The sequence below is a fragment of the Colletes gigas genome, unplaced genomic scaffold (genome assembly GCF_013123115.1).
Source record: "Colletes gigas isolate AHSC1104 unplaced genomic scaffold, ASM1312311v1 Colletes_gigas_Sc00012, whole genome shotgun sequence".
Lineage (NCBI taxonomy): Eukaryota > Metazoa > Arthropoda > Insecta > Hymenoptera > Colletidae > Colletes > Colletes gigas.
This window is the reverse complement of record NW_025106641.1, coordinates 1,031,884-1,044,625: the sequence shown is the minus strand read 5'-3', so window position 1 is coordinate 1,044,625 and position 12,742 is coordinate 1,031,884. Positions and strand designations below refer to the sequence as shown.

Sequence of the window (12,742 nt, the reverse complement as noted above, 5' to 3'; positions counted from 1 at the left end):
CTGACTGCCATACTAACCTAAAAATTCGGAGGTGATTTTCGCGTCCCCTTCTCACGAATGGCGGTCAGTTGAGAAACTATTCACTGAATTAGTATTGAATTAGCTGAAGTGTGTGCGTAAAGACATGTGAGTTGACTATTTCTGAATCTGTTGGTAACGTCGCGAATGACACGAAAATGAATTCTCAAAAGAATTTCTCTTCAAATAAAAATAACCTGCCTAACTATAAATCTAAATTCGTTTGTTATATCAAGAAGCAATACTAAATTCGCAGCCATTAGCTCGGTGTTACCCACGATAGAAAAGCTTTTTTTATCGTGGGTAACACCGATTACCAGGTCTCACCACGTGGAGGTTGCTGCGACTGGAGACCCGAAGGGACATAGATGGAATCAAAGTTCCAACGATCTCCCTTTTACATTCTTACAAGCTAGATTACTAAACCAGAGAGATAGAAGGAAGCAATGTTCCTTCGATCTTCTAGTTTAGTTGTGCCAAGTAATTATTTCGTTTAAAAAGGGATGAAGCTATACTGTAGGATACGCGACGCGACGCGATACGACGCGATGTCGATCAGAGGTGATCGACGCAAGGAACGAGACACGCGACGCGAACCGAGTACCTGGTCAAAAGGTTCAGCTCCGTTGCCTCTTAGCAAGTCCAATCGAAGAGGAAGTGAATCGACGCACCCGACACAGAGGTTCCCCATTTCTCCCACGCATCCTGTTGGGAGCCCGTAGGACCCAACTTGAGACGACTGACTGAGAGAGGGAGCGTGTGTCGGGGCTACCGCAGACAGGAACAGTCCCTGATCCCCTCTGCGGCCGAAATACGCTTTCTCTTGGATCGTCTCGCCAGAGGACGGCAACTGACCCTTCGGACCAGCTAAACGGCCGATCACTTGCTTTCTACATCAAAGCAGTGGTGACCGGAACGAGAAACGGAAGAACGGGTGAACGAGAAGCTAGTTGGTTATGAATTACTTGGCACACACGCGAGTCGTCGATGCCTATATCTAATTTTACCAAGCAATTATTTTGTTTGAAAAGGGGTGAAGCTAAATAATGGGATACGCGACGCGACGCGATGCTGAACCGTGCAGCAAATCTTCGGATCGAAGCAAGAAACGAGAGAACGAGTGAACGGGAAGCTAAGTTAATAATTGCTTGGTATCGCGGCCTTAAAAATAAATTTAACCTAGATATAACAGTCCCTCGATGTCCCACGATAATAGAGGCCTGTAAATAATCTGAAACAAACTAAAAATGCCGGCATTTACGATTAGTTAAACAATTAAATATAATGAATTGGTAAACACGAAGCCTTGAAATAAAATAAATGGGCCCAGAGAAACCAGTGACGTAAAATAGACATGGACAAGAGCACAACATATACGATAAGCAACAATTAAGACGAAAATAAAATATGGGAGCAAACAAGGAGCCAGAAGTAAAATATGTAAGAAATCCGGATAAATGAAAAGGAGGAGAAACGATAGATTCAAACCCAGCAGACATTTGAATATCGAAAAAGAAATGAGAAATTGGAGATTGAGATATCACTCACCACTGTGTCGATAGTGGTCAATGAAACAGATTTGTGCATGCAATATAGAATGTGCATCGAACAAACCAAACAAGGAACAAGTATTGAAATATGGAAGGAGACCAAAGAAGTAAATGCAAGATGAAATCCCATATTCAAGCCCAACAGACCCTCGAAGGTCGAAAAAGAAATTAGAAAGAGGAGAGGCGGAACTCGCTCGCTACTGGTCACTAATGGTCAGTATTGGTCAAGAAAGTTGACCAGTACTCGGCCAGTGGTCAGTAGTGGCGAGTAAAGGTGGAGCGCCGAACCACGAGGGTCCGCACGTCCACCAGCGCCGAGGAGGGAGAGCGAGTGAGTGCTCGTCACCGGCAGCTAGCTCAGGCAGAAGATTTAAAGTAGTGGGGATGACCGTCCTTGGCGAGTTCATCAATCAATCAACGGTTAACCGTGCCTTTGACCGAGAAATAAATATTCTACGCAAAATGGTATTAAAACAATTATTTATACAACCCACGCTATCGAGCATTATTTTAACTATTGCCAGATGTTAATTAATAATTATTGCAAACAATAGGTATGGAAATATGGACAAATTCGAGGAGACTTCAAGTTTCTTTGAATTGTTGTCGAGAACCAAGGTTGTACATCGCGTATTCATTTCTCCGACCTTCTGTCCTTCGTACGATACTTTCTTTTGTATAAGTTATATCTTTATATCTTTCATTTCTTATCAGTAAATTATACAGGATTCTAAAGAAGATACGTAAACTGCGTCACTAAAATCGCAAAATGATGTGTTGCAATACCCAACAAAATACACATTAATGCACACGAAGAGAAGTCGTGTATTTTGGATCGTAAATTTGGAAAATATTCAAGCATCGAGGGGTTTAATCTCGAAACATGCAAGGTCAATTGGAACGTTTTAAGAATATTAATCGTTCTAGAAAAATTATTTTCGATTGCAGGGGTCAATTAGAATCATTTTTGGGAATGGACATCTTCTTGAAATCCTACGCATTTTCGGGAAAAGAAATTCTCGTTGAGGTTACCCCAGGCAGGAATCGCGATTGTAAAAGAAATGCAATAAACATTCCAAGCTACCGTTTTTCTTTTGTCAATCGATCTGACTGCCATACCGAGGTATTTTTTAAATAAATAAGGATTTTCGGTGCAGTCGCGTCGCGAGTGTGCACGCAAATGGGAATGGCGTTTCATAAAAATGTACTTCACAATATTGGCGTTTTATTGAATATCTTTTGTATATTCTTCTTTGTATACATATATGCGTGTGCGCGCGGCACACGTATCACAATTCTTCAAGCATACGTACGCGCACACGCATCCAAAGTGATCCGCGATTTTCGTTTAAACGGAACAGATTGACTATGAACGTCGATACAACGTACGCACGGAACATGCAGCAGAATACTCGCAATCTCTGTTACGACATTCGCAAAATACTCCATTGGTTTTACTGATATCCGTCCTTCTCCCCTCCGCGAAACGAGGGCGTGTTTCTCTTGGCAAAAAAATAAATCCCTTTCTTTCTCCGTCGTCCCTATCGGGTTCTCTTTGTTTTCTTTTATTTTTTTTTTGTTTCTTAGTAACTCTGGTGCCGCCGTTAGCAGTCGTAGCACTCATTTACTCGCAGCTTTACAACGTTATAATTTACCATTACTCGTATGTATATATTTATAATATGTATATGTATATTTTTTTTATGTATATATGTATAGTGACCTCCTTCGCGCTACGGGTCTCTGCTGTGTATGCACGCTGCGACGCTAAATTATGTATAATATGTATACGCAATGTACACGTGTGTGGTATATACACACATACACGCTTCCAGCACTGTGTATTGACGTTATATACATACATACGCGCACACACACTCTCACTCTTCGGAGTGAAACATTATTTCTTTTTTTTTTATCTCTCGTCATTTTACATGCGATATTGTTCAGAAAGGGGACACGTTTGCGATCAGGATATCTCGTAAAACGTAAACGTTGGTTTGCTAAAATATTATAACATCTTTTACTCTGTAATTTCTCTCTGGAATGACGAAAAGAAAAAAAAATAGAATTATATCGCGATTAATCTTTTTTTTTAATGTCACGTGACAAGATTTAATCAACAAGAAATGTACGCAAACGTGCTCTCTCGTTTTTCTTAGTGGCTCGTCCGTACGATTAATTCAACATACACGGTATACAGTTGGCTAATATACGATTACGATAGACACACAGTGTGTTGCTGTTGTGGGTTGCTTTTGTTGCTCGTGAAACGCGGGAATGATTAGTTTTGGTTGCTGATGCCCCCTAAGTTTTTTAAGATTGAGAAACGGGGAGAGAATTACTTCCACGGAAGTGGCGATTTAGGCGACAGTACAATTAGTAGTGTAAAATTCATTGGTCCAGAGAGTTGTGTGTGTATATATGTGTGTTTCGAGGGGTCCTCGTCTGCCCCCTATAGCTCCGGGCCCTTTGTTTTGATTCCCCGACTTTTCTGTTTGCTCTAGACCCCCCCCCCATTTTGTCTCGTACGACGGCTCAAAGAGTGTTCCGATATTTCGAACGATGGATATGTTTTTCTTTCGTTTTTTCCCCTCGAAAAATGGGACGAGTGAGCTAGATGAATTCGATTTTTCTTTTTTTCATTTTTTCCCTTTTCTTTTCTCGTGTCTGGTACTCGTACCACGAATCGATACGTAATCGGAGAACAGGTTTCGTGATCGATGTACGATTGATATCATTGGCCGATGTCTTTAACATCGTATTTTTATGCAACGTGAAAACATATGTTCGAAACGATTTTTGTACCTCGATCGACTAGGTTAGACCAAAAATTACCGAGCAACCGTTACTCGATGGAGGAAAACGATCCAATTAATTACGATAAAGTGTTAAAAAATAATACAAAAAAGTATTTTCCTCTGGAGAAATCGCGAGGATGAATGTGATCGTGTTTCGATCGAAACGATGCTGATAGTGTAAAAAATGTGTTTAGAATATCGTTTCGCGGATTGCGCAGGAAAGATTCGAGTCTTGTACGTATCTCGTGTTTGCAAGTGAAATACACGATAAAAAATTGCAAAATGAAACACTGAAACAATTTAACAATACGAAATAAAAAGGGGAAACAATGTCCTCAAATATTGAAATTATACATCATACTCTAATTCTAAATAATGGGGAACCGATGAACTCAACGTATAGAAAAAACCATAAACACACAATGCAACATAATTTTGGGTACAATTGAAAGTCTAATGATTCCTTCTTCAAAAATAAGTCGAAAAATGATTTCGAATGTTGTCGGAGAGTGTTTGAAGCATATAATACAAATGTAAATATTAGGTTAGCTTCGTTGATAAGAAAGCATCTTGGGAAAAGAAAATGTTTGCTACGATTTCAACTTATATTTGGACAAGGAATCGTCTCTGTTTCAATCCTACCAGAAATTACGTCCTATAATGAAACAGTTAAAATTTGATACCGAATTTGTATCGGATACAAGATGAGAACGATTGTGTTTTTTCTACGTTTCTACATATTTTTGTTTTTTTGGTACAAGTAGCTGTCTATACGTGTACAACAGGCTATACTTGAACGACATAGCACGAAGTTTCGATTTTTCCAAGCAGCTGACACTGATTCTGTCGTTTTCGACTATTACTCTGCGATAAAGAACCTATGCGTTCGAAAGACGAACCTAACCTTTCTTCTGTACTCGTTTTTGTCCAAGTTCGTTCCTTCGCGCTATGTCGTATCGAGACGTACAATCGTGTCTTAGCGACGATTATCAACAACGACAACAACAATATCTATATAGCTAAACACTGAAAAACATCGAGTTTTTTTTTTTTATGCGTGTTCAATCCCTGCGATCAGTCTGAATCTAATTGACAATGTGTATACCAAAGGTCTTCGTCTCGACATGTAATTTGTTGCTTCGTCTTCATCGTTATTTTACGATTCTTTTTTCTTTTCTTGTCGGTACACTAACATCCACTAATCAACTACGAATATACATATACTTTTTTTTGCGATTACATTAGTTTTCGTGTGAGCTTACTTCGCTTGCAGCAGAGATTCTTACTTTCTCTATTCCTACATTTTCGTACACGAACGCAGAAAGCTATACGCTTATATTGATTGTTTTTCTATGTTTAACAGTTATAGTAATTAATTTCAACGTGTCCAGGATAGATGAGCATACTGCAATTTCCATTTCCAATAGTCAAGGAACAATTTGTTGAAAATCGGTCTCCGACCATTCGAATCTTTTGACTGTCTGTTCATTAATACCATTGTCGCCTCTATCAATATACATCTATAACAAAATATAACTTAATTTTCACGAACCCACATAGAAGAACCTAAATCTCTAGCGATCAGAATTTTGAGGTTAGAACTAGGTCTTTCCCAAATTAAGGAAGATGTTGCTTCACCCAAATTAACTATTAATTTTTCTTTTTACATATTTGAACGTTTCTCCAAGTTCAGAAATTTTGTTAACTAATTCTGTAGAATCTAAATGTCTATTTTTCTTGTTCAAAGTTTAAGCCTTTGATATCTTTGTATTTTGTATTACACTGAAAGCTGTTTCTTATATAGTTTTTTTTTTTTTATTGCGAGCAGAGTAGTTGGAGCTGCAGAAAAAGTAAAAAAAAATAAAAAAAAAAAAACGTGATCCTTTACAAGGAAGGTTTCATGCTCAAACAGTTCAGAATCATCTTCAAACAGTTCAAACACACACATTAAAAAGTATCATCGATCTTGGATGACCAAATTTTTGCAAGATAAATTCATTCCTAACAGTGGTCTTGTTTTCTTTCTTTTTTTTTTATATCAGAGCATCGAAGATCGTCAGGTAACTTGCAGCGTTCGAGCTCGCGTACAACATGTCGCAATTGATCGTACAGGAAATATCGTCGTTAATTACGATTAGAATCTCTTCTCGATTTTACATGACATGCTTAATATACGTCTACAGTTTCTTTGTAGAGGCAGTTGCGTATATTTTAGATTAGACGACACCTAGTGTGTTGGAAATGCTCCTACATTCAGTACAGAATACGCTTCGTTCAGAAGAAGAAAAAGAATCCCTCCAAGGCAGTTGACAAGAGCATGACGATAATTACTTTGTCGTAACGTTTACGTCTAATTCGACAGAATCTAGCAATCCAAGTTTAAACACAACCACGGAAACACAGAAAAACAATAAATGAACGAAAAATTATTTTTTCAGACACACATGATCGATCTTTTTTTTTATTTCGTTATAATGTACATTTATTCCGTGGTAATCGACACGAAGGCGAGAATTGTGACTCCTTTTCTAAAAAAAAAGATAAACCCAGAAAAGAAAAGAAAAGAAAAATCGCCCCGGTCAAGCATCTCGGTTTTCTATTCCCTTTTGCATTCGAATTTGTATTGTCTTGGCTCTTTTAAATCGAGATTCCACGAGTTCATCGGCGTGAGGTGAACGATCGCTCTACCGCGAAAGGATAAGCACTGTTACAGAGTAACACACATACTAGAAGCGACTCGATACATCGTTTAGGAGTTTCATTTACCTCATTAGTATCACAAGAGTACGCCTAGACGCCTAATTTAATGTCCTAGACAATGCTACGATCGATACGCGTCGCATTCAGTGTATCAACGTACTCGAAAAACTAACCTAAACAAGCTGGTAATAAGCTACGTTTAAATACATTTTTGTGCTTTCCTCCACTCTTTTTCTTTTTCTGTTTGAAACCGTGCTCCATGGAATTTTCTACTGTCTGGCAATGTTTCATATTTTTTTTTTTTTATTTGTTTTTTTTTATTCAATTTTTTGTAAGTGCGTTTCATAACCAGTGCACCGGATACTCCTGTCTCGTTCAGATCTACGATTCTCTCGATCCGTTCCAACGTGTCTCTGTCGTTCGCATCGCGCTGCTTTTTTTAAGCCTTTCCCTCGATAAGCATCGACAATCACGACCGAGACAATCTGTTTTATCAGCGACGAACACGTTTTAAAAAAAGCAGCCCTAGAAATACGAAGTTCGAAAATCGTAGAAACGACACAAGTTAGAAACTGTTCCTAGTAAAATGGAAGGAATGGCAACGGTATACTCGCTACGGTATAAAAGGGCGTGTTCATCTTTAGTTTTATTTTTTTTTTTTTTTTCTATCTTTTCGACGTAACATCTCGTTGTGGAGCCGCTAGAAAATCGTTCTCGAGGGAAAAATCAATTTATAAAATCGATTATCAAAACTTCCTCTCCCTAGTTAGCGTTCGTTCTACTAAATAATTGTACAATCACTCGACACTAGGCTAGTCCCCTCACCTTTTGACAACGGAAATCTTGTGTTTTACAAAGTGGTAGAAACGGTGGGCGACACAGTCAATTGATCCTAATACAATATAGAGACTATAAGCTCGTGAACAGTCTCGTGGTCGTATGTGAATTAACAATTTCATAGCGGTTAATCAGAGCCGAGTGAAATTTCATTGTTACACGATACCGAGAATAGAAATCAACCGTTCCTTCTTCTTTCTTTATGTCAGATGAACTAGATCGACCCAACAAAAACCAAATACCACGGACAAACATATTCCCTCTTATTGTCTGCATCTGCATAAAAATCGAGATGTTTGTTCGTAATTGTACGACCATAGTGTAGAGCTTTTCCTCGGCTCTGATTAGACGCAAGAACTTCTACAGCTGGGATTGTACCGTGTTCTAGCAGAAGGAGAGAAAGAGAGCGAAGCGAGGCACAGGCGTGTGTGTTCGTTGTGGTCACTCGAGGCTCAAGAAGCACGTTTTGTCACCGTTTATCAAAGAAATATCAGCCACCGCTGACAGTTTAATCGCAATTCTCACTCGATCCTCTCTATGATCATAAATGATCAGTACGAACCATTTTTCCCCTTCTAAAGCTCTACTTGTTCTCAGATCTTGGATCGTTTACATCGGGCTGCGATCACGCTTCCCAGAGTATCGTTCAGTGTTTTGCTTGTATAATTGTGTATACGGGTGTGTATATGTAGCCGGGCATGTCCTTCCAGGATATACGTGAGACGAGCTACACGGGTGGTGGTTCAGCAACGTTTTTTGTTTTCTTCATTAGCGTACAATAGCTGCTTCTTTAAAATTAACTGTACCGTTAATACGATTGGTAATACATATATTTACATTTACTATCTACAATTATCTACACATCAACAAACGGTTAGTTTTAAACATTTCTCACGATGTCGTGTGTTTTCTTTCATCTTCGTAATTATCACCGTCCCAGCTCTGAACATGATTCAATCATTTCTTCGTACGTACCGCGTCTCCCTCGTCGTCAGTCCATCAAGTTCGTCCGATCCATTCACGCTACACACATTCTCTCCCAGTATTGTTTGCGATCACACCGACCATCGAACGATCGTAATTCTCGCGACTAGTTCGAAACGACGGCCATCGGGGCAACGAATTTTTATACATGGCCGTCGTCGTCGATACTTCCGATAATCATGAACGACACGCGATCGTAAAACCAGATTTTTGTAACGATTCATTCAACGAAAACACGTATATATATGCGCGTGTGTGTATATATATATATATATAAAAAATAAAATAAATACGCCAACTTAATATAGAAAAACAAACAGGACAGGCTAAACGATAAATCGATAATTATTATATAATAGTCCGCGGGTCAACGATCTTGGCCGGACGTTGCAAACAATCGCATCCGTCGGCGTTATATATTTTTTTCTTCATCAAAAAAAGCTTCCCCCGCCTTTCCCCCTTCTTCATGGGGGTTTCGTTCCTCAAACAGAATCACAACTCTTCCATTAATCTCTATACACTGACAGTTCTATGTACCTCGGTCCGTTAGAATCTATCAGTAGTGTGGATCGAGCCAGCCGGTATAGAAACCCGTTAATCGATTTAATCTCCTCTGGTAATGTCTCTTAGAAATTGTAGTCTTCCTGTGATCTCTCCTGGGGATGATATACCTCCACGAGACTATCGAGTTCAGGTCAAATTAGGCTGCGGCGAGGGCGTAGTCCTGGACAACGTGTAGGAGGTGGCCGTGTCCTATATGAACGCCCAACATTCCAGTGTTTTAACAACGAAATCCTCGCGCGGCGCCAACGGCTCGTTTCCGTACGTGCTGCAGGATTGCGTCCTGCCTTGGTACAGGTCGCCATCCAGCCACAATCCAAACTTGCCACTGTAACATTAAACGTATTCCGGTTCTATTGGTAGAAGTGTATAGGTTGTGTTTGTAAAGGGACGGTCAAGTGCTTGATGATCGTTTTATATTTTTTTATCTCCAGAAAAATGAACAGAGTACTTACTCCCCAGCACCTATGGCAAGACTCTCATTGTTTCCTTTGATGAAGTATAAGTTATCTCCAGACCAGTTGAATGCTTGGAACCTGGGCGTAAACCTGAAGAGCAGGGACTCCCCAGTCCCATAGAAATGGTCGCTGACGTGCAGAGCGCATGAGGTCAACGCTCCAAACACCTGTAACCACGGAAAATTATGATTTACGCTAAATCAAAGAACGGGGCTTTTCAACAAACATTGATGACTAGACTAGATAACGTTTCGATTGCTGAACTCTTCCCTTTCACGTTCGACTACAAAGACCCAGAATCTATAGTAAATTTCGAAGCACCGTGACATACTCCTCCCGCACAGCCGCGGAAACCTTTGTCTATTCGGTATTCAGTTCGTTATACTGTGCGAAACAGTAATAACTTCCGTACGCTTCGGCGCATCCAGAGAGCACGAACTCGAAATTCGAAAACAAAGGGTATCCTACACTCCAAACACTCGTACGTAATTGGAATCAACGTCACATTCAACGGACGGGAACGATGACGATGGGTTGGGGTAATCAACTCTGAACCGGAGTAGCTCGAAAAGGGAAGAACTGAACGGTACAATAACGATTCTACTGCACCGGTCGTGGTTAACACGTTCGACCACAAACGACGTATACGAGCAGATCTCACGTCAACTATGCTTTTTCGCCCCATTTCTTTAGGGCTCTAGAGCCCCGTTACGTTTCTAACCTCACATTATATTTTCGGTCAGGAATTTTTTTCTCGAAACTGCGTAGAAATTCGAGGGTATGTCTATCGACCAAAAATAATTGTAATCGACCCCCGCAGCTAAAAATAATTTTTTCCAGAACGATTTCTCACGTTGTCTTCGGTGTCCTCGATGACCAACAGGATCGGACTCTCTACTTTGGCCATCTTCCTGTACATGCTGTTGAGACTGAATCCGTGCTGGCTGGTGCTGAACACCAGGGTCCAGAGGTAGCCTTCCGCTCTGGCGGGCAGGTGCCGGCAGAGCTGTTCCCTGTGTTCATCGCTGAGGATTTCAGTGGTGCCAACCAAATCCGGCACGATCACGTCATTGTCCAAGGAGATGGCGCTGTTGGCGTACAGGGCTCGCCTGAGCTCCTCGCTCATGGACAGCACCTGCGAATGGAGAATTAGGTTATTAAAATGGCCTCGGAGACAGAGAACCAGTTTCAGGGAACATTTTGAGAACAGAGTCTACTAGTTTAGGGACGATTACTGAGCTCATCGTGTCAATGGACGTTCTTGGGAGACTCGATGCCAAACGGTGGACATCTATGAACTAAAGACAGTGAAACCTCTATGAATGACGATTCTCTTTGGTCGTCCACCGATGTACTTAAGACCAATGTCTACTTACCCAACGAGCTACGAAACAAACAATACAATTAGAACTAGTACACCGAACACTGTTTTCTCAGCAGAGGTTCCACTGTACAAAATATTTTTCAACGATGCACTCAGTGATCTTGGTCAATTTCGTGTGTTACGGTTCTATGTGTCGAGGGACAGTACTGGTTGCAACTATGGGGTATTCCATTGGTTCTCTAAACCTAATTCTAGATCTAACACAGCCAACACAGACTACTGTATGCATTCAAGTGTCGTGTTGTAATTGTTGACGTTGTCTCTATGTTGAAAGCTTCGTGTTTCTTTGAGGGGTGTAATGAATATGTAAACAGAGAAGAATGCGTCCTCCATTATAAACGTTCCCGACTGATTATGCACATCTCGTAGACTCTTAACCTTTCTCGGATAGTCCGCACAAAAGATTACGCAAACATTTCGGTATTTTTACCGTGCAACATTGTCCACCACGCTATCGAATATAAATGTGGCGGCAAGATCTCAAGTTTACTCAAATATCTTTTTTATTCCACAGTCGGTGGAAAGTTTGCTCGGGTTCGATGGAAAGTTTGCAAACAAACTTTCGTCCCCACTCTAATTAAACGATACATTAAGCTCACGTGCGGCGTGTTGTTGTTCCTTCGACCAATGCAAATGCGCACGTGGTGAATCACGTTCGTGCACCTGTCCCGAACGACATAACAATTTCACGCGATCTTCTCCCCGCGGGATTAAGAGGTGAAAACACCATCCTGTTGCTTCATTACGGCTTTGCATCTCATTAATTAATATTACGAAATCTACATAACTCATTAGCAGAGCGGGATTTTCCTATCGACGAGCTCAGCCGTTGGAATTACGAACTTAATACCGAATTAAAAAATTAGAAAGGTGCCTTGAAGACTCAGCGTGTCGAAAGTCGATACTTGAATGTCCATTTTAAGCCCTTTAACCCCCACTGTGCGGAAATCCTCTAGTCGTATCTATTTAACATGCAAATCGAACGCCCATAGGCGTCCATCGCACGCGTCGATCGACTGGCGAGCCACGAGCTTGGTCACGTGATGTTTCTCCATAAAATTAAAACCTTTCGATTTTCAATGGATATTTTAATTCAGAACTTGTAACACGACTTCCAGGAACGAAGGAATCAATTCTGCAAAAACGGGGAACGGAATCTCGGAAACGATTCAAGGATTACACGTTTATTAATATCACCGTCACTGTGTTGAGTGGATCGCACTTTTTCTGACAAATTCTTGAAATAAACGCGTCGCGGAGAATGAATCGATTAAACATGCCGTATCCTTCGATAGTAGTATAATGACATCGTTATTCGCCCGCTTAATTATTAATTTGCACGGTGATCTCATTTGCTTTTATCGGGTGTGCAAACACTGTTGCTCGACGCGGAGAAAAAAGTTGTTAACAAAAGAAATTACGTAACCGTGTACACCAAACACATGGTGT

The 12,742-nt window shown here is 40.5% G+C and overlaps 1 protein-coding gene across 7 annotated transcripts in view; it reads right to left on the bottom strand.

Annotated features, from left to right (window-relative positions):
• Nucleotides 1-3,713: 3,713 nt before the first annotated feature.
• LOC122398680 (TLD domain-containing protein 2) overlaps nucleotides 3,714-12,742 on the bottom strand; it is a 76,104-nt gene continuing 67,075 nt past the window's right edge. For all 7 annotated transcript variants that reach the window (XM_043398773.1, XM_043398772.1, XM_043398774.1 and 4 more), the window contains 3 exons: nucleotides 10,763-11,044; nucleotides 9,907-10,076; nucleotides 3,714-9,779 (listed from right to left, as the gene is read on the bottom strand). In XM_043398773.1, the coding sequence (XP_043254708.1) occupies nucleotides 9,644-9,779; nucleotides 9,907-10,076; nucleotides 10,763-11,044 (588 nt within the window). In that variant the 3' untranslated portion in view covers nucleotides 3,714-9,643. The remainder of the gene's footprint in view (nucleotides 9,780-9,906; nucleotides 10,077-10,762; nucleotides 11,045-12,742) is intronic.